Source organism: Scatophagus argus, chromosome 13 (assembly GCF_020382885.2).
Source record: "Scatophagus argus isolate fScaArg1 chromosome 13, fScaArg1.pri, whole genome shotgun sequence".
Lineage (NCBI taxonomy): Eukaryota > Metazoa > Chordata > Actinopteri > Scatophagidae > Scatophagus > Scatophagus argus.
In genome coordinates this window covers 13,108,011-13,130,231 of record NC_058505.1, presented here as the reverse complement: position 1 = coordinate 13,130,231, position 22,221 = coordinate 13,108,011, and the positions used below count along the sequence as shown (strand labels likewise).

Here is a 22,221-nt window from a genome sequence, read left to right as displayed (position 1 = left end):
GTAACAATTGTTGTATAGATTTCCATGTGCTTCATACACTCCTGTGCTTCAGGATGAATTTTATAATAGCTTTGGTGATCCCATTACTGTTCGGTTAAATGATTTCAAGTATTAGATGTACAACTTAACAGGGTAATGCCATGAGGGACTGCCCAGATGACAAACTTTTCAACTCTAATAACTACAATAATGCTCTACCTTGTCAAAGCATGTCTGTTAACTGCTGGAAAAATTATATTGATTTCTATCTGTATGTAACATTGTCACTGAACTTCAAAACTTAAGATCAAAAATAACAACCTATCTAGGTCTTCTTGGTTGCTTGAAAGTGGTCACCATAAGCAGAACAGCCAAATAAACCAACAAGACTGACAATCCATCCTTGAAATGTGTATCACATGAACAGAACGCTCAAGCAGAGACACTTTGGTTGGTTAAAGACATTTAAGGTCAGAGAAGGAAGCTGCTCTGATGGATTTGTATCTGGATTTGTTTTTTTGGAGGACTGATTATAGCTCATGTAGTCGACCCTTCACACCTGAACAAAACATCTCTGCTTCTTAAAGGAAACAGAAAAACATGACTGATAGCACACAGTGTTGAAATGCAGAAACAATGTGTTTTATTGTGTTGCCTGTCGACTGAGAGAAAACAAAATCCAGTGAAAGCAGAGGTAACACTGAATCTGTCTTCAGCAATCTGATCAGACATATCATCCACTGGACTCGCCATGCATGACTCCAGGCTAAAGAGATGGAGAGCTGCTGCCCCACTTTTCGCTGTGACACTCTTCTGGGTCACCAACCAGCTTTATAACCCAGAGACATGTCATAAGGCCACCATATGGAGGTCATCTACTTGGAGAAGTTCTATAATCATTTTTATCAAAAAATCCAATCTACTATTGATATGTTTGTGTAGGGAGTTTCATATTTTTCATTTTTACTTGTGGTTATTACATGTTGAGGTCACATCAAATCACATTATGAAAGGGCAACTGTCTGATTAAACATGAGGACTCGAAGAGCATAAAGAGTAAAATAACATGCAGCTTCCTATAACAAGCAACAATATGGAGAGTATTTCCGAGGTACATTAGATAAATGATCACATTTATTTATTTAACATTTGTCTTTTATATATTTTTATATTTTGTCTTTTGATTTCCGTATTTGTTCAACAGAAACTGCAGCTTTTCTTGCAAACAGTAGTAACAATAAAACAACATTCCTAAACAAGAGTGAGATTTCATCTGGGTGTATTGGAACTTTATAGTTGTCATTGGTGTAAACACAGTCCACTGTCCATGTTGGGTGGTGGGTCATGATGAGAGGCCTTCACTGTCTGGCAAGGAAGACCAAAGAGAGAGAGAGAGAGAGAATTCATCACACAGGAAAAACTGGTTACTGGTTATAATCAATATCTCATCCTCACTTCAGTGCTCCATTCATCATACTCAATATATGGTTGTCTTGTGCATATTCTCTGTGAAACTTTACACGCAAAATGCCAGATACAGCTTTGTCATACAGAGTCAGGAGCTATTACATATCTATCATCTTACAGCCACTCATCACAGACACAATAAGACGTCCGCGTCACGTTCCTGCAGCAGCCGTCCATCTTCATTTACCTGAGTCACGTTCCCCTCATTCTTCTTTCCATGTTTTATAAAACCAAGCACAAGAAGTCCCAGAGGAAAAGACAGATAGAGATCAGCCTCACCTGTGCTTGTCTATATTCTCTCTCTGTTCTTCCCACTTCTACTCAAATATTCACACCTATTGTTGCATTACAGGCACAGTCAATTTATGCTTGTGATGCTGTTACAAGATACCCTTCAAGCTGTGAAGCAGCACAATGGATGCATCCAGTGAAAGCAGCTCACATCAATTCACAATCACATAATGTAAAAGAAAGCATGCTGTTTGTCTCGGCATGTTACATAACTCAGTTTCCGTGTGTTCTGAAGACACTGTGTTCTTATCTGGAGGGAACTGAACGACAGCAATCTTACCAAAATTAATCCACACTTCGTCTTCCACGAGAGATCACTGGAGAAAGAGAGAGATGAGATTTCAGTGCAGTTGCAGTTTTCAAACAGCTCATAAATTAATTAGATTTTAAAAGAATTCTTTGACAGTTTGTAAAATACACTTATTTGCTAAGAGTTAAATGAGAAGACTGATACCTCCTTCATGTTTGTTAGTTAAATGTGAACCTACAGCCGGATTAGAAATGATTAACTTAGCGTAGTTTAAAGACTAGAATGGAATCAATCTTCTCATCTAACTCTTAGTAAGATGCGAATAAGTGTATTTAACAAAGTTTACAGTTTAAAGGACACTCACCCATTCCAGCATTACTTCCTGGGCAGAGAACTGAGAATATGACAAAAATGAACACATTAATTCAGCTGTTACCACAAGTCATTCACAATTTCTAAAAACAAATGAAAATGTGTGATATGACTGCTGCCACTTTGCGACTCACCTGAGTACGTCCTGGGCTGACAGAAGCTGACTTTGATCCCATTCTGTCCCACTGGAGCCGCCACTACTCTGTAGACATCCCCACATGTTTCCTCCCAGATATCACAGTATGTGATGCCAGCAGCTGCGGTACAGGTGTAGTTGGCTCCTGTCCCAAACAGATCTACTGTGTGGTCATAGATCCGAGGGCCCAGAGGGCGCCAGTGCACCCTGAGGGAGTTGTTGGCCATGCGATAGAGCTTGAGGCTTGTTGGACAGCAGGCACCTATAAGAAGTGAGTTTTTGAGAAGTTAAGTTTTATGTGATATTCATGTCAAGGACCATAGGTGTGGTTTTGGATGTTTGAGTCCACACCAACTACTTTACCACTGGCCATTTCAAACATTGCTGTAGTGTTAATCGTAGTTGTCAGCCAACCATGATTAACTGACTGTTTCAGCTCTACATTCTTTGAATGATGTATTGCAGTAAAGTACATCAAGCTCAAAAATTCATAACCACCACATAATTTAACCTTTCATAAGCATTTTCCAAAGATTTCTTCCCTCCAAATGTTCAACCTTATCATTGATTGTATGTGTATATGTATTTGTCCTCACTGGATGAGAATCCACGATATTTGCACTCTGACTTGTGTCCTGTGCTACTGATGGCTTCCAGGGTGACGCTGTAGTTGGTACCACAGGTGATGCATCCCATCAGGCAGTGGGTGTCCAGAGTGTGGCACTTTGCATGTCCACGCGAGGACGTCAGGGAGGTGATATAGGAGCGTGCTCCACTGCCAGATGACCAGGTAACATTGGTCATAGCCTGGGTTACCTGTGTCACATTCACAGATTTGGGGCAGCAAGGACCTCAGGGAACAAAAAAGAGACCAAAGATCAATACTGGGGTGCATTTATAGAAATGAGAACATTTTCACTGATGTTGCAACAACCTCCATGATGCTTTCTCATCTGTTCATTTGAGTCACACGTGATAAAATGAAATGAATAAATCAAATTAATAAAAAAACTTACTGACCTCAGACCCTCTGACTTTAGCACATGGTGCTCTGGTTTTGAGACATATTAATGAAACTGATTTGATTTGATATTCAGTCCTAGTGCTGACACATTGTACCTGTTTCCAAAGTTTTACTGAATCCAGGTAGACTTCTCCCCACAGTCGTGATGGCCACTGCCATGACCTCATAGGTTGAACCACAGGGCAGCTGTGTGAGCTCACAGAAGTTGTTTCTTGTTTGACAAGTGCGTGTGTCATATCGTCCAGTGGCAGTGATAGTATAATTTGTGTTGGGGGTGTTGTGGGCAGTGAAGAGGACTCTGTAGGTGGAGTTTTCAGTCTGTGTCATATTCAAGATCTCTGGAGTGCATGGAGCTGTAGCGGGGACAGACAGACAGAAAATGACATTTTCAAAATAAGAACACATCCTTTAACGAAGTAAAAATTATTTTTGAGAGGACATTTTGGGAAAGCTGATGATTCACTTTCATGCCAAAAGCTACATGAGTGTTTGTGCTTAGCTAGCTGGCTGCTGGTTAATGCTTCATACTTAATGTATAGACATGAGAGTGAAGTCCTCTCATGTATAATTTGGCAAGAAAGCAAACGCATTTTATACTTTAGGCTCAACAGCTGTAAGAACTTGTTGCCTTTTCAGACTTGTATTTGTGTAGATAAGTGTTTATTTAAAATTTCATCAGACCTCATGTGTTTTAAAATAGACCCATCAATACCTGTTGCATGTGTGTGAGGTGTGCAGGTGCGATTGCATCCTCGTAAGTCGCTGCAAGGTGTGATGGTCACGGAATAAGCTGTGTTGCACCTCAGATCTGACAGTGCACACACTGGCGCAGTGTCGTTACAGTGGATGACATCATTAGTCTGTGATGCTGTTGTCTGGTACAGCTCAGCCCCTTTGACCGGTGACCACATGATCTCCAGGGTCTCTGTAGACACTAGGCTTATGGTAACATCTCGTGGGCAACAAGGAACTGGGGGAGAGCAGGGGAGGAGAAATGCAAAAATAGATGAGGGTAAGAATCAGTGCTGTGCATAGGACCATACTGATGATTTTACTTGTATTGAAACTGTGTTCTACTTCCCCGGCAGCATATGAACGGTGTAACTGATAACTCTGGCTCAGCTCCACGTGTCCTAGAAAATCATGCCAATGTGCTTAAAACCAGGGAAGTCTTATTGTGAGAGAGGTGGCACACCTTGCTATTTTAATGGTATTAATCACATCTGCGGTTTTCCCGTCAAAACATCAACTGAAAAAAGACATATTTTTACAACAATGCCAGGATGGAGGATTCATAGAACCTCTCTCATCTGAGATTTTATAGTCCGCTGTTAAAAACCTTTGCAGTCATGAGCCATGATGTCAAAATATCTAATCCACAGGATGAGCAGGTTATGAAAAGGTTGATATGCATTGGGGTATTTCTTAAAAGGTTGCTGTGGAGCATCCACAAGATAAATTTAACCACCAGAATGGAAGAATTAAAACATCCCGCTTGCAAGTGAATAAGCACTAAACAATAAGATATCTTTGTCTTTAGACTAAATGTTCGCTGCGACTATAAGCTTCACATCTGCAGCTTGATTTTTTTTTTTTTCATTGAAATGCTGCCACTCGCATCATGTGTTAGGCAACAGTACTCTGTAGTGTAATGTTACTCTGGAAAATTTTTGGTTGTTTTATAAAGAACACGCAGTATGTAAGTTAGTGAGTTAAAACATGCAAAACCACTAGTCTGGTACTTTCGACCTGGTAACAAAACATGTTTCAGTGGTGGTGCAGTATGTGGGTGCTTTTGGTCCTACTAGTGGTGTAGTTGCGGACGTGGGCGTAAGGACTGGAGCCGGCCTGATTGTAGGGGAAGACGGTGGTGAGGTAGGTGTAGCCACACATGCAGAAAAATGGGCATGTGGTTTCTGTGGTGTTACACGCCTTCTCCATCCCGTCGTCCCTCTTAATGAAAGCCATGTAGTACTCCACCAGTGGTACCTCATCCCACACCACCGAGCAGTTTCCTGCTTGTGGCTCCTCCACCCAGATGTTCTCTGGGGGACATGGATCTGTTAGGGAATGGAGTGAAGTAATTAATTTGTTAAAGGAATAGTTTGACATTTTTAGGAAATATGTTTTAGTTCTTGCCAAAAGGTAGATGAGAAGATTGATACCAGTCTCATGTCTGTACACTAAATGTGTACTTACACTTAGGAGACAGTTTAGCTTAGCAAAAAGACTTGAAACAAGGGGAAACGGCTTGTCTGGCTGTGTCCAAAATAACAAAGTCTTTCTATGAGTGCCTCTAAACCTCATCAAATTAGATGTTATATCTTGTTGGTTTAATCTGTACAAAGAAATTAATTTGTGAACTTTAGAAGTGCTGGAATGTAGCTTTGGAGAGCTAAGCTAACCAACTGTGAGCTTGAGATTTATGATACAGAAGTGAGAGTGGTATCAATCTTCTTCAACCTTCACATCTAACTCTCAGCAAGAAAGCAAAAGTGTATTTCTGATTTAGGATGTGAACTTCTGTGTGTGATGTACCCACATGTAATGTAGTCTTCTGGCTCAGAGGGATTGCTGGGACCAGCTTTGTTATAGGCTGTGACAGAGACAGAGTGGTTCTGGCCACACTCCACAGGTGTGATATAACAGTAAGTTTGACCTGCTGAAGTACAGTTTTGGCCATTCGTGGTCCAGGCCATGTAGCTCTCAGCTCCTTGCACTGACCCCCAGTACACAACGACCTCAAGAGACCGACCCTGAGTCATCTGGATATGGGTCACATCTGGGCTTGGAGGACCTGGAAAAGAACCCAAAAGGAAATGAGTAACAATATGTGCTACTCTCATATTATCACCAACCTTACACACCATTTTCATTTGTAGTTTTTCATTTAGATAATCATCAACGCAATTCTTGTCATGCTTACGTGTGATCTGGCAGACAGTGAGGTCGTCTCCAGCTCTACCCTCAGAGTCCCAGGCTGTGCCTTTGATACAGTAGGTAGTCCCTGCTTCGAGGCCATCAAAGGTCACCATGGTATCAGTGGTGTTGAGTTTGTGGCGGGAGCTGGAGCCTTCCCGAATGATGCACAGCGTGTAGAGGACGGCATGTTCAACTGGGGTCCAAGTCACATGGATGGTGCTGTTGTTGGGGGAGGTGGTGTTCAACTCAGGGGCCAGTACCACTGAAGAGGGAGAGGGTAACAAGGGGTGATGAGAACACTTTAAAATGGACAGACACATGGATTGCTTACGTCTCCTCTCTCTCCCAATTTTTTTGGAAGAGGTGTGAAATGGAAGCAATTTCCCTGTGATTACATTACATTCACTTCTCCTTCGGGAGGGAAGAAAACCCAGTTCTCATGGTTTAGCTTTTCATATTATGAGAATAGTATAGTGAAGAGGCATGGATACAGTTTCCCCTCTGTGCTGGCCGCAAATAGTAAGAGACTCTGTGACAATGGGGTGGTGAAATGTCACTCCGTTATGGCCGGCGGAGTGAGATAGCAATCTATTGTCCTACAGGAACAACAGCAAGGCTACATTTCACTCTTCAAGCACTGGTCAAGTAAATGGCTTCTGATGTATAGTGTCTGGAAGTGAAAGTGGACAGAAAAGGTCTTTATTTTTCCCTGTTACCAAATATTTGTGATTTATTATTATCATTATAATTATTATTGGTCTTATTGGTGAACGTCATAAATGTGCGTTGTTGAATCAGTTTTTTTTTATGGTGGTCATTATATCAGTTTATAACCATTTGAGATGCTGAAGGCACAGTTTGAAGTCTATTTAGGACTTTTCGTCCGTACCTGTTGCTGCCTTGATGGGGTACGAGTGTTGGCTCCTCCCCCCAGAGTTGACGGACATGACACTCAGCCTGTAGTCTGTGTAGGGCTGGAGCTGCACCACGGTGCCCGGGGAGCTGCTCACCACAGTCTCAGAGAAGAAATCACCCGCCTCTGATTCTGCCCTCAGGATGTAGCTGGTTGCCCCGGAAACCTCTGTGAACTCCACAGTGATGCTGTCACTGTGTTTGGAGTAGGCCTGTTCAATGCTGGGGACTTCAGGAGCTGGAGAACGTATGATAGAATTCAAATCACTTAGAGTGAGAGGATGGTTGGTATTTAATTGGAATTTAATGATTAATCAATTGGCAAAATAGTTTAATTTTCTGCAGATTGACTCGTTTTAGATCTGCAAATATAATACATTTCTTTATATAAAGTTTTTGAATTACCTCAACCCGCTGAAACACTATAACACTGCTTCCATATTGATGTATCACTAGCAATGATACAATAAGATATAAAAATGGTCCTTTCTACCTCTGTGACTAATACCTTTACTTTTCATACTTTAAGTACAGTTAACTGAGTATTTTTATATACTCTTTGTTGGCGTCTCTGACCTGTTGTCTCCTCTGTCTCTGCACTGCTGAGGACATTGGATGCATTGTCCATGGCTTCGAGCTGCATGGTGTACACTGTGTTTGGTGACAGGGAGTTGACTGAGCCCATCACGGTGTTGCCACCGAACTGAGCAAAGACGGATCGTTCAGGAGAGTTTTTGGGTGTTGCTGTAATCTTGTAGGAGCTGGCACCAGTGTGGCCGCTCCACTGCACCGTCATACTCTTAGATGTGACCGTAAACACTGACAAAGTGATGTCTGAAGGACATAGAGAAAAAAATGATGGGAAGCATTTAACATTTTCATAAAACAATAAAAAAAACCATATGTATATTTGTGTTAATTTATTGTTTTTTATTGCATGTGAATCTTTTTTGCATTTCAAATTAAGAGGTACCCTACATTATTTGAGTCTGGGTTCATCATAAAGTATCTTGACAAATGTAAAAGATCATTTACCATTCTGAGCAGCACAAATCTGAAAATGACAAGACGTTGCAAATTAGTAATTTAACAAAGACATAACTTGACGGTGAGTGACAGGAAACAGTATTTTCAAGACAAGTACATCATTCCCAGGGCAGCAAGCTGTTGGTATTTCACATTATATCCTGAGGCAAATTACGCCCTGTATCATATTCTCTGAGCATGAGAGGCAGCAGGCTGCACATTACCTTCACTCAACACAGATTTCAGGACTAGTCAGTGCAGGTATTTCTTTCAGGTCGGAATGAATTTGTCTATTGAGCTAAGGTTGGGCATGCCACACGCACTTGTTGAAAGCAATGATAGTCAAAAAGAGCCTGTGTTCCTGTGTTTCAAAAGTCTTCCTTCTATACATCATTAGTCATCTGGATATATAAAATATGCATTATACCAAATCATTATATCCACTGCTGTACAATGGTGACATAAAAGTTGCTCTTTGTAGTGCGTGTTTGTTGAAATATTTAAGAGAAAGTCAGTGTACAGTTAGACAGTGATCATCTCTTACCTTTGCGAAGGCTAATAAAAGTAAAAGATTCAGCATCTTTAACTGTGTTGTTCCCATGCCTTCGATGTTTTTCTGCTGAGCCACTGCCCCGGAGGCGAAATGTGTGATGCTGTTGCCCAAAATGACTTCAGAGAAGCAGCACAAGCTTAAATTTGACTTTGACTTTTTTTTCCTTCCTCTCTCCCTCCCTCTCTCAGATGAAACGACAGGTTTTTCATTGTTTCAGCAAATACCAAAGAGCCCAGAGGCTGTAACTCCTCCCCTCAGGGGTGTTTGGGTGGCCTATCAGAGTGAGAGGAGGAAGCTCACTTTTGTTAGATGAGGATGAAGATAAAAGCTATTGTGTTGCAAATCTTTTAACTTTTTCTTTTTACAACAATGTCTTTAAAACGCTTAAATTGTTTCCTGTCTGATAGTATGACATATTTTGTTCCCTCCAAAGAAACTATCCTAACTATCCTGGTTGAGAAACATGCAGCCTCCCACCTCATATGAAAAGATAACTTGATACAAGTGATGGCCTACTTCTGTTGCAGAGGAAGTTTTATGGCCTGGTTAAAAATATTTGATTTCTCTTGGCTTTCATGTCCATCATACCTTGTGATTGGTGCAACTATAACCTACAAAGCAGTAGCTCAGATGGTATAGGATATTGGTTTTTAAAGTTGGGTCTGTGGGGTTGGGGGTTCACTATCATGCTATCCATAAGTAACACAATGACAGAATGTATGACTATTTTGCTCACTGGTTTCATAGAGTCTCTATAATAAAACATCTAAAAGCAAACTTCTTTTCAGAAGAGGAACCCTGGGACAAAATCAAATGGAGGTCCTTGGCCTAATTTTTGTCAGTTTTGGGGCCCGTGAGAAAGTGTGGGAACCACCTGCCCTGTGATGTATACAGGGCACATATTTTATCTTTATAATCTATATCTTTTTTATATATAAATGCAGTAAATTGACCTGTTTCATGGTCACCTAAGGACAGTTGTCACTTTCACTAACAAACAAACTAGCAGATAAAAGCTGTCTTATGTAACCATGTACAACATACATTTGGATAACTGTAACATCTATACGTTGTGCTACGCTACAGGAAACTTCACTCTATGTGGAAATACTTCCAGTCAATGCCGAGGAAAGGTTATAGCTCTTCTTTTCCCCAGACGAGTATCGGCGTCAGGTGTGCATTATGAAGATGGGCTGTGGGGATCCCTAAGGACCCTATGAACAAACTCTTTTGTGCAAGATGGCCAAAAGGAGATAGGTGATTAAAATCAACTTCACACGCATGAGATAATCTCTGCTTTCAAAAAAGTTTAAGAACAACAAGTAACAGAGTCAGATTTCCCACTTTGAGAGCCTCAGTGTTTTGTATACAGATAATGCCCCAGTGTTGTTTCAAGGTAACTCTATGTTAAATGTCAACCTTTTTAAAACGGTACTCACATTTCCATATGCACATTGAAACAAAAAGGGAGTTTCACACTAAATAGTCTGCAGTTCTGGATGAACCTCACTTGATAAGTCAGACTGCTGGAGCCTCATATTAACTTCAGACAAACACTGGGATATATTTGTTGCTTAAGATGAGGACTGTGGACTTTCCTCCCCATTACCGGCCAGCATGGATAGGAGTGAATAGTAATCAAAAACTAATGTACCTATGTCCAATATTTATTAACTTCATCATCACTTGTAAGAGCTGCTGTGTCTCCAGAATACTGTTCAAAACTGTCAACTATTTGTTTTACAATATGCTCTTTTTTTTAATTATTATGTAAGTTGTGTCCTTGTTGTGTTGTGTTATATGTTTTGATTTCATCAAGAGCATTAAAATCTAATCTATGAAGCATGTGGCACAACTAACATACAGTTTAGCACTGAAAACTCCTGAGCAATGTGGTTGCTCAGTCTTTGGTCAAATAAAGAGATTGTTGGCTGGGATAACAAATTCATATATAGTAATATCTCCTTTGAAAACCACCTTATGTCACAATTTTACATGTGAGATGAGTTTCAACTCAGTTAAAGTTAGTGACGTCCTCTTAAAGCAAGCAAAGAAAAAATGCCTAACGACAACAATGAGAACTCCATGTAGCTCTACAAAGTCGCAATGTCAAGCTGCCCTTTGTTCTATCTATAGGATTTCCAAGTTAAGTCTTAGACCCTCGCCTCTTCTGAATAGAATATGAACATCCTGAAGATATCCTAAACTGAGAAAACATTAGTACATCTGATCATCACAAGTTTCTCGCTTTCTGCCTGTACTGCACTAAATTAATGAGCTCTCAGACTTCTGTAATCATACTTATGTTTGTTTAAACCTCTTCTAACTCAAATAAGGGACTGAAGCCATTGAGCCGAATTTTACATGCTTCCCAGATAACTCTGTATGTATACGTGTGTACTGTCTTTTGGGGGCGATTCTGTATTTTTAAAAGTTAGTTGATCAGCCCTGCTTGCTCTCCTGTGACCAGTCTGCCCTGGTGATGGACAGCAGGTTACTGAACACTGACATCCTCAGCTGTTCTTAGAACAATCGGAGGGGACAGTTCAGGAATGTTGTTTGGACACATCTTCTTTCCTGATACCCACCTTAGTGAAAGTCAATACCCAACAACAAAAACTGAACACATTCCGGCACCAGCAGGCTATGATGGTGACAAAGTCACACAACAGAAACTCAGTAAGATGACACTGTGTCGCTGGCACCCACAGGCCAGCATGATGTGCATCAGAGGCGTCAAATGAGCATATTAGCTAAAAGGACAAAAGTTGATACGCATTCAAACTGAAGACAGAAAGGGATTTTCCTGAAATATAACATTACCAATGTGACCTAGATTTTATTTGATTTAACTTAATCTCCTTACCCTGTGGCTGCTTGTGTGTATTGGACAACTAATAGTTGGAAGGCAGGTAAAATAAAAGGGAAAACAAAAGGATTAGGTGACACAAGTGTTGAGCACTGTGAAAAGATAAAGTTTATGTCTATTGGTTCATTGCTGAGGGACACTACTGTGTGACTGATGCTACCCCTTAACTAAAGGTTACACATGGACCTTATTGTCATTCAGTAATGCACACACGACTGAGGTCTGAGCAATAAACTGAAGTATATGCACTACGTTTTGGCCTTATTTAAGTCGGAGGAGTGATTATTTTTGGTGATGTTTTACACACCGTTGGGAATCAAACTGAGATGTTGGAGGATTTTTTGAATGAGGAAGAATGTGATAACTGAGGAGGCCAAAGTTCGTTTAATCAAAGTGTGAAGATGCTCAGTATAAGTGAAATGCTGTCCAATTTGACTTAAAATATCCCAAACCCTGACAATATAAACTAAAGGTTATAAGCTTTTATTTTTACAGTGCAATCAGACTTTTCAATGTAAATATACAAGCACATACAAAAGCAATAACTTAACACAGACACATCCTTGAATAATTCTTCATCAGCATCAGGTATGGTAGGGATGGATAATTGACGATGACAGAAAAAGGCTTCTGTTGTTATAATGCATGGTGTTTCCTGCCCCCTAGTGGCTGCATGCTGTTCTGTTTCCTGTGAAGCTGAGCCTTGGCCAGGTCAGCTGACAGTCTCTTGGCCATTCGTTCTGTGGTCCTCTTCATGTTGTGGGCCATCTCAATAGCCTGGTCCAGAGTCCTGTTCATTTCTTCCTCCTAGAAAAACAACATTCCACTGAGTGGACTGTGAAAAAACATCACAGCAATGAGCAAATTTTGACTCTTCTGTGAGAAGTGCTCACCTTGCTCCCTCTGCTTCGGCCCGTCCTGCTGCCAGTCTTAGAGGGCCCTGACAGTGTCCGCTGGAAGTACACATTGCTGGGCAGGAGTGCCGTGTCTGACTGGGTGGAGCGCTTTCTGCCATGGGACGTGGATTGCACTGGCGGCTCCCTCACTTTATAGCTGAATTGAGGCCAGATAATGAGAAATTATTCGACTTTAACAGAACTATATTATTCAATACCATTTTTTGGGAAGCTGCTGATAAATATGTGCCTGCATCCAGTGAGTGATGTGTTCTTGTTACACATGAGCCATGTATTTACCTTGCAGGCAGGCTGCTGGAGGAGGCGTAGCTGACCTGGAGAAGGGGCTTCTGAAGAGATGGAGAGGAGAAAAGAGACCATCTCTCCTTGGAGTAAAAACTCTCCGTGATGGCTGCTGACCGCAGAAACACAAGAAGCACTACAGCATGTACACTAATAAATCACAATACTGCACATGTTTACAGCTGTGGTTTATGTTCCTAAGTTACAACTAAGGACTTTTTATGACTGATGTCATATCACTGATGTCTGACTGCCTGCAGTTTGTGTCGAGGCTGCCCCAATTTGTCTATTATGAAAAAGCTGAGGTCTGCCATATTTAATTAGGACAACAGACATCCTTACATCCATCACAATGACACAAAAAAAATTAAATCACTTACTTTGTGGTCTCTGCTTGGCATGGCTGTAAGAAGCCTTCTCTTTTAAACTGGAGCTGGTCAGAGCGGAGGATTTAATTGAACCTTTTCCCTCTGACCCTGATGGAAAATAAACATGCATGTTGTCATCCTCATGTAAATGTTACATAAAAATACATTCTGAAAAAACAGGGATGTGAAAAATAGCTCTGACCTCTGCTGGACTGCAGTGCCCCATGAAGTTTGTTTTGAAACTTAGGTGATCTCCACCTGCTGACAGGCCAATCAGGGAACTGCAACATGACCTCAGAGCCAGCTGTGTCACTATCTGTACCTGAAAAGCAAATGATCCAAACTACATTTGACAACAGCGGAAATATATGCCCACACATACACAGATACAGATGTAGAGTCACGCCTTAACACACGGAGTATTTTGCTGCAATTTTCTGATTAGTCTGTCGTGGTTGAGTACCTTTGCCATTGCTGGGGTCCATGTCTGAAGAGATCCAGTCTTCTATTCTCACTTGACTGGAGCTCACATTGCTCACATCCTGTGTGCTACTCAATGGCTTCCAAACACTATAGGTTAGAACAGAAAGGCTCATAATAATGCCAGTGTAATGCAAAAAAAATGACACGATAAGATGTTGAATGCCTATAATAGAATTTTAGATAAAAGTATCTGTATTTATCATGCAAGCTTTTCACCTAGAATTGTATGATATTATGATCAGATAAATGGATAAATGTCAACCAAACTTTGCAGGATCAGCTCCCCACCTGTTGCAGGCTGGCTTGTGGTGGCTCTGGGGTCTGGTTTTAGACCTGGGTTCCTGCAGTCTGTATTTGGATGTGAGGTAGTCCATCTTCTGCGCTAGGTGAGGCAGCTGGACCAAGCCCTCCTCCAGGTCCTTCTTCAGCCTGGACACCTCCGACTGCAAGGCCAGGATGGCCTCACTAAACACCCACACATGTAAAGATATTCAGAAGACGAAGATGCTTAAATCTGGTCAAACAAATGGTCTAAGTTCTTATCAGCAGTGCATCATTCAACCACTAACACGAGCTGCTCACCTGTTGCAAGAGCAGGAGTACAGTGGGCTGCCTCTCTCTTCTGTATCCATGGTGGTGCTGAGTATGGGTTCAGATACGCGGTGATGGAGCCGGGCCGGTGGGGTCCATTCAGATCCTGTTTGGTCTGTGTCAGTCTCAGTATCAACCACATAAGATAAAATAGAAGGAGAATGTATTTATGAAGAAAGATTTGCTCACCCTGCAGGCTGACTGAAGGCTCCTTAGTGGTGCTCTCCACCCACTGCTGCACTGCCACTGCTGCACCACGGGACTGTATTTTGACAGATGGGTGGGGACTGGCCCACTTCTGGCTGGTGAGGCTGGCTGAATGGATGGCTGTCTGAAGATTGGAGCAGGAGCCCTCACTGTCTGAGCTACTTAAAGCCTCTTTCTGGGAGTGCACACTGCATACAGGAGATTAAAGCTCGAGTTATTCCTAAGGTAGTCATTATCTACTCAAGCTCATTTTAAAAATACTTCAAAAAGTATCTTACTGGTTCTGTTTATTTAGATTGTACCTTTCTGTCAGCAGAGTTGATTGAAATGGTCCAGAAGCTGATTGATTCAAGTAAGAACTCCCAAATCCGCTGTCTGTCTCTGGGCTCACAATCCTCTGCATCCCAGAAAATCAAACATCAGTTCACACCAAGTAGCCTATGCATCCAACACACTGTTGTAACTTAAATAGCATCCCAGAAAACCTGTTGTGAAAAACTGCACAACAATGTATGAGCAGACACTAAAATTGTCCAACAAACAAACCTTTATCTGTGACTGACCTGCAATACAGATGAGGTGTTGAGAGGAGGCTCTGACAGGCTGTGGGAGTCCGGGTCTCTGGGTGCATCAGAGGAGGAGACCTCAACAGCCAGACTCACACAATCACCCAGATCACATTCACCCACTGGGCTAAGGACACTAGCTGGGGTGCTACGACTGCAGTAACAACAAGTGAGATATTTAGATATTTAGAGTCTGTGGAGTGGGGGTGAGAGTTAAAATAGTATTTTAACGAAGTGGCATGAAAAGCATTGCATTGATAAAACTCCACATTCTTCACATTTCTGGACTGAAAATTCTTACAGCGTGGAAAGGAATAGCTCACTAACACTGTGACAAGATAACAAGATGGATTACTTGTGCGAGCCATGCATTATTTAAGAGCAAACCAGTATAGAAAACCACAACAGAGAGTTGATCAAGTCACAGCTCCTTTATATAGACTGTAATATCACAACACTGACCTGTCAGGTGTGTGATGTCTCTGTTCCGAGGATGACCTCGTTCCACTCAAGAATTCTAAGATGTTACTGTGATCTGTCACCTCTGACAAGATGGAGCTCCTCTCCGCTTCAGCCTCAGCTGTTTGGATGTCCAGTCCCTCCAGAGAGCCCAGTGAGCGCCTGAAACAAGAGAGAGAAGACCCAAACACTGTTCAGTGGAACCTAACACCAACATCTGAAACACTACCTGCTCCATGAGCAGAGCATGGGAATGTGAGCACAAAAACATACACAAGCACCTCTCAGAACATCAACAGCTAGACAGAACAGTGACCCTAAAACATGTACAGCAGTTCATTATATGTATGATTTCTTACCAGGATAACTATTTTTCTGCATAATTAACACTGGTACCTGCTTCACTGTTATATTCATTATACAATAAGAGAGAGAAACATTATTTTAGCTTTGAAAATAATTTAGCAAGTACCTTGAAACATAGCTGCTGTGTCCAGTATTTTTCAGTAAAGAGTCACTTGTTAGGAATTCTCCATGGACCTCACTGGCATCCTCCACTTGCTCCTCTTTTTCTTCCTCCTCCCGTGTCTCCATCTTATAACCCACAGTGAAAAAACCTGCACTTGGCCCCTGAGACATGAGACCCAGTCAGATAATCTACATTTAGTGCTGTGGGGAGATTACATAGACTTACATTCATTTCCTGGAGGCTGAACCACCTCCTAACCATAACAATAAACATTACTTGCCACATCCTAACCCCAACCTCATCCTCACCGCAAAGCAAATCTTCACCACAATACTTAATGATTTACGTTGTGGGGACTTGCATTTTGTCCCCATAAGTAAGTTGTCACCATGTGACTGTGTAACAAGTTAGGGTGCAGGGTGTGAATGCTATTAGTCTTCACTGTTCAGCAAGGAGCATCCACTCCGTAGGTATATAAAATGAACATAAAAGTAATATTGGGCTGACACATTTTGACAGTGTAATAAGGACAATGTTGAGGTTTAGCTGAGGTTTAGCAGCTTTAATGTTTACCTTGTTCACATGCTTGCTGCATGCTGCATGCTGAGGCTAACAGGAATATTTGACAGGTATTTGGTCGTAAACCAAAATTAAAAGCTTGAAAAGATGGTGGTACTAAAGAACAAGTCAGGGAATTAAATAATGGGGAACATAAATGTCTGTACCAAATTTCATAGAAATATCAACCTTCTGATGCAGAACTGCAATGATTAGTTGATTAATAATCCATCAAATATTTGATAATCGATTAATCATTTCAGTCTTTTTTCAAGCAAAATTGTGGAACATTTGTTGCTTCTTCAATGTAAAAGTTTTGGACTGTTGGTTGGACAAAAGAAGCGATGTGAAGACGTCACTTTGAGCTCTGGAAAATGGTGAAAAACGTTTTTCAATCGATCAATCAATAAAATACTTGACAAAGTATTTCTTAAACAAGTCATAACTTTGTGTGCCAGACAGTTAATTACCTCTTGCTGGGATGGTGTAGGTGAGAGTGTAGACATGCAGAGAGGAGTGGGCTTCACATGCAGCACCTCATTCATGGGTATGGGAGTGGAGGATGAGTGGGGTGGGGTAATCTGCTCACACATATTTTTATCTATCATTTCTTTTATGTCCTCAAGGAACATCCCTATCCTGAATATGTCTCCCTCCACCAGCCTGCACACACAAACACACATTAATAAACACAGAAGGATGCATTAACATGACACTGACACATCGGCACAGGTGCAATAGCAGGCTCTCTTTAACCTGTTTGGGTCGAAGGTGCCAGTATTCCTGGACAGGCCCATGTAGTTTTGCATCTCCAGAGCTCTGTGCTCCTCCTTCTTACTGATGTATTTTCTTTCCAGCTGGTCCTGAGCCTCCATCATGCTCCTCAGCATCTGACAATAAGTTTACATTTATGCACATGTAGGACAAAATGTAACAACACGGCCACATATGTGAGGTAAACCATACTTACCATTTGCTGTTCTGCTGTGCTGACTGATATGTTGCTTACACTCAATTTGAATTCTTCCACCTGAACAGAAAAGGGTTCATAAATGGTTTTACATGTCTGCAGCTCAGTGATATCCTGGCACATCTTCAGACTTACCTTCTGCATGAACTGGCTGATGATGTCTCTCAGCTCAGCAGTCATTCTTTCCCCATCACTGGGACCCTCTTCAGGCTGGATGGAAGAAGCTGTGCTCATCTCTTTAAAGTTGCTCTGGGGGGTAGTTTCTCCTTGTTTCACCAAAGTTTTTGAAAACCAAGCAAGATCGAAGTGACACACACAAACATAGGCTCAATAATTATGAGCAACACATCCTTGATAAACTTTGTCAAAATTCTACATCTACATCTCATCTACCGAACTGGTACAGGTAAGGGAGTTCAAAGGATTATCTTTTTCTTACCTGCCTTTACCTCATCAACGTACTTCATGAAGAATGTATCTGATATTTTGTACTTTCAGTCCATATACGCAAAGAATTTGATCATCTGTGCTTCGTGAACATGATGTATTTAGTCACTGATCTTATGATTCAGAAATATAACACACTCAAAAGCGGAAAATTTTAAGTAGTTGACTTCTCCAGTTTACAGACATTGTCTTCCACTTTAATAAAGCGCTCCGAAAGCAGAGACAAGATGTTTGTGTGTCTAGAATTGTGTCATCTGAAACTATTCGTCTCTATGGAGACCAGCTCACTGCGTAATTTGCAGGTAGTGAAGCAAAGCACGGACTTGTCATAATATCAGATGTCAGACACAGAGACATACCTGATGGGGGAAGGTGAAGAGCCAAGGATCCAAGATGGCTTCCCTCAGCGGCAGGTAAGTTTACCTGTTGATCATCATCACACTCTAAATAAAGCATCAGTTCTGAGGAGGGCTGAGCCTGTGAAAAGAAATCCATACATTTGGAGCTTGCATTGAAAACATGACTCTAAGATTATAATTGACTTAAGCAACAACTTTTTACTTACTCTGGTTCCTACTCTCATTTGATCTATAAGGTTCTCTGCCTCAGCATATTTGGTTAATAATTTATCATATTCAGCCTACAGAAAAAATGGAACGAGACAAACGTTATGTTATGTTCTATGCACCACATTCATAATTATTATTGTTCAAGAAACCTAAACAATAATAACCAAAATAGGTACATGTGCACTGTGGGGAGTAAATTCATAATGCGCTCTACCTGCAGGTGATGCACTAGTGCTGGAGGAGACCTGTGCTCATCTTTGAAGACGTAGGGCTTCTCTGGTGGCTGGACTGAATCCTCCAGGACTCTGCTGATCACCTCTAGCATCCCTGGAGAGGACTGGGTTCTGTGCATGGTACTGGGGATCTGAGAAGCAGGTCTGGCTGATCCACTTGAAACTTTGGGTATTTTTACCTTGGGAGCAACTTTGGAGAAATCAGGGAGTGGGTAATGGACTTGACCTTGGCCATACTTCATCTCATTGAAGGACCTAGTGCGCAGAAGTGGGACTCTTAGAATCTGATCATCTTCGGGTTTTTCCAGCTCTGATACATCCATGACATTTGTATCCCCACTGCCCTGCTTTGAGTCTATATTTGCAGAGCTGGATGTAATGCTGTCAGTAGCAGCAGAGGTGACATTTTCAACTTTCCTTTCTGCTTCTTGCTCTAAACTTGAATTCCTGGATGCAGTCCTACTCTTGTCATCAGTCCTGCCAGAACAGAAACTCTGTTTGATTTCAGAATTGCATGAAAGGCTATCTGAGCAGTCACTAGTGATTGTTGTATTATTGGATAGTGGATTCCAGTTTAAAACAGTGTCATCCACACTCTCCAGCAGGGAAACCTCTGGCAGGGTCTCTGCCTCAATCAGCTTGCAGGACTGTAGCAACTCCTCCTGAGAGAAGTGTCGCAGCAGCAACTGGTTAATGTCTGCAGGGCAGGGGCACAATGAGGTAACATTACCTGGCTTTGAAGCATCAAAAATGTTGTCCTGTTTGGGTTTGGCATTCTCCAAAGACGCCGATTTTTCAGGGTTACATTTTACAGAAACCGAGTGTTCAACAGCATCATCTCCATCTCTTCTGTTACATTTAAGCAAACCAGGAACATCAGGACTTGCATGAACAGTTTCTCTTCCATCAGAGGTCATTTTGCCCTCAGAGTTAGCCGTCTGGTTGAAGTACAGGCTCCCAAGGTCACCATCATAGGGCAGGTCGTCTTGATCCTCATCACTAGTGTTCTGCCCCGGGTCCTCATACCCTGGGTTTAAGGGAAGTTCATCTAGCCTGGTGTTTGGTCTTTGGCTAGACAGATGCTGTTTGCTGCTTTTGTTTTCTACCACCCTCTCACTCTGACTGCTAACAATACTGGACTCTGAGGAGGTGACATCTATGGCTGACAGCTCTGCACTCCCTGCTAATTACACAACACAGATACCAAATAAGCAGGGTTATATTGTTTAAATCTTCACTCTTTGCATTCACTTTTTTCTAGACCACTCACCATTAACAATGACAACTAATCTGTAACACTGCCAACATAAGTCATCATTACATGTGTCACTTTCATTGTCTATGGCTGTGTCACAATACATATCACCCAAAAATAAAGAAAATAAAGAGATAAATAAAAACAAATCTGTATCATGAATCTGTGAGAAAAACTGTAGCTTGTTCTTCAATGCAAACTTTGCAACATCTGTACATGCAAATACTGTACGTAACTAATATTTCATTAGTATTTCCATTCAGTATTTATTACTTGGAACTATTTGTTTTTGTTAGTCGCTTACAGTTTACACTTGGCTTGTACATAGTCATCTTATGATGTTGATGTGTGCCAATAAAGCTGATTGTGTTATAACACTACATAACATTATTCAAACAGCATGATGTAAAGCTCAGGGAAGGTAAAATTAGTTCAACAGAAGTACATCAACAGCGCTGACTCTAGGACTTACCACTGAGGTGGATGCTGGTCTCCGAGGCAGCAGACTCCACCCGGGACAGATGTAAGGCTAAAGAACTCTCCAGATCACTAATGTGGAGACTTTCATCCTCACTCAGGTCAACAAAGATGCTCTGCTGAATGCACTTCTCCCAGAGTACAGTGGGCTTGTCCCCTCCCCGAACATCCTCATCTGATTCCTCCGGTTCTCCCTCCATGGACGCCTTGTCTGCAACAGAAAATGTTAACCTCTCTTCGCCTGTGTTAAGACAGGGGGTAACAAAGGAGGATGGAGCACCTGTTCATCACTTAGCGACGTGCCTCATGAGCTGACAACATTGGATCAAAATGCGCTAAGCTGTCAGTTATTTAACAATCAACGCATTGTGTGGGCAGGGGTTTGTGTGACACAAGTGTGTAAGGTGTTTGTGTGAAGGGTGATTACAAGAAAACTCCTGCATTTGAAATCTTAGTTAACAGTGTTGTCAGCATCTATCAAAAGTAAAAGTACTCATTCTTCAGCACAATAACCCCAGTCAGCATTATACTACTATAAAAATATATGACTGGAGTATTATTATGCATCCATTAACATGTTAGCAGGAATTTAATGCTGCAGATGGTCAAGGGAGTTTAATTGGTAATTTAATTAGTATTTAATTACTAATTAGTATTTTGTTGAATAATTCCATCTATAATGTATTAGATTTTATAGGCTGATGTTTTGCATGTAAAATCACATATTGCAAAATGTCTGTTGCAATAACCTTTAAGTATAGTAACGACATCTGTCAAACACGTGCATTTAAGTACAATATTTGCTTCTGATTTGAAAACTAATTTCTACTACCGGTGAGTGAGGACACGTGAGTATATTGTGAAAGTTTTTTAGCATTACAGGAGAGCAAGTAAGGCCCAGACACTGCAGAGTCAGACTGTCAAAAAAGCACTTTCAAATTTTAGTGTCTGTACTTCTACTCTGTACTTAACGTTAAGTCTCTTATTGTCGAGTCGTGGTGGTAACTTACTCGGGTTTTGAATCGGTCCCTCAGCAGCAGTGCTACAACAGTTTTAAATTGATCCGATCCACAGCCATGGTCCTGCTCCTAACATCGACTTGTAACTAGCTACACTATATCTGTCTCTTTCTTTCTTGACATATGGTTTACACATGGACAGGTTTAGTTTCGGTGGCATCATTAATAATGTAGCCCACACGGCAGCGCTGAGCGTCTGGAGCAGGACTGGCAACTGCACAGGCAGAGTCTGGCTGCTAGGTAACCGTGGTGAAACGTCCATCAGAAAGCTACTGAAGTTAGCAGGCGTTAGCAAGTTAAGACCGCTTAGGACATGATTACTTTATACGTATTTCAAGCAAAAATACTAAAATACGTGTTTATTATCCTTTCAGAGTTGTGAGTAGAGGGCTTTTAACCACCTCACTTCCCTTAACGATACACAGCGGGCAAGTGGTCTTTTAGGTTTATTTTGCAAAAGCAAAAAGGTGTCGTAATTTCATACACAGCAAATTAATAAACCGGCCATGTACTGACATATAAATAATGACAATACGTCATGTCTTTTCTA

At 41.4% G+C, this 22,221-nt stretch overlaps 2 protein-coding genes across 9 annotated transcripts; both read right to left on the bottom strand.

Moving 5' to 3' along the window:
* Positions 1–599: 599 nt before the first annotated feature.
* fndc7a (fibronectin type III domain containing 7a) lies at positions 600–9,085 on the bottom strand. The gene is made up of 14 exons (XM_046408759.1): positions 8,924–9,085; positions 8,389–8,407; positions 7,930–8,187; positions 7,331–7,591; positions 6,446–6,703; positions 6,062–6,316; positions 5,325–5,579; positions 4,232–4,489; positions 3,615–3,872; positions 3,092–3,346; positions 2,494–2,757; positions 2,352–2,381; positions 2,018–2,054; positions 600–1,344 (listed from the first exon to the last, which is right to left on the bottom strand). Exons 1-13 carry the CDS (start codon positions 8,978–8,980, stop codon positions 2,023–2,025), a joined length of 2,460 nt encoding a protein of 819 aa, XP_046264715.1. The 5' UTR covers positions 8,981–9,085; the 3' UTR covers positions 600–1,344; positions 2,018–2,022.
* A 3,183-nt stretch (positions 9,086–12,268) lies between these two features.
* LOC124069255 (microtubule organization protein AKNA-like) lies at positions 12,269–22,155 on the bottom strand. Of its 8 annotated transcripts, none has more exons than XM_046408229.1 (22): positions 21,663–22,155; positions 20,648–20,863; positions 18,902–20,103; positions 18,684–18,758; positions 18,478–18,595; positions 17,807–17,937; positions 17,672–17,731; positions 17,458–17,591; positions 17,172–17,364; positions 16,147–16,304; positions 15,678–15,836; positions 15,213–15,369; positions 14,952–15,046; positions 14,632–14,837; positions 14,434–14,557; positions 14,140–14,316; positions 13,832–13,938; positions 13,571–13,690; positions 13,381–13,476; positions 12,998–13,112; positions 12,695–12,854; positions 12,269–12,627 (listed from the first exon to the last, which is right to left on the bottom strand). In XM_046408229.1, exons 2-22 carry the CDS (start codon positions 20,850–20,852, stop codon positions 12,571–12,573), a joined length of 3,849 nt encoding a protein of 1,282 aa, XP_046264185.1. In that variant the 5' UTR covers positions 20,853–20,863; positions 21,663–22,155; the 3' UTR covers positions 12,269–12,570. The 8 variants fall into 8 exon arrangements, with proteins under 8 accessions (XP_046264185.1, XP_046264180.1, XP_046264183.1 ...); XM_046408224.1 differs by having other exon boundaries at positions 12,269–12,608; XM_046408227.1 differs by having other exon boundaries at positions 12,269–12,608; positions 12,998–13,109.
* Between the last annotated feature and the right edge of the window lie 66 nt (positions 22,156–22,221).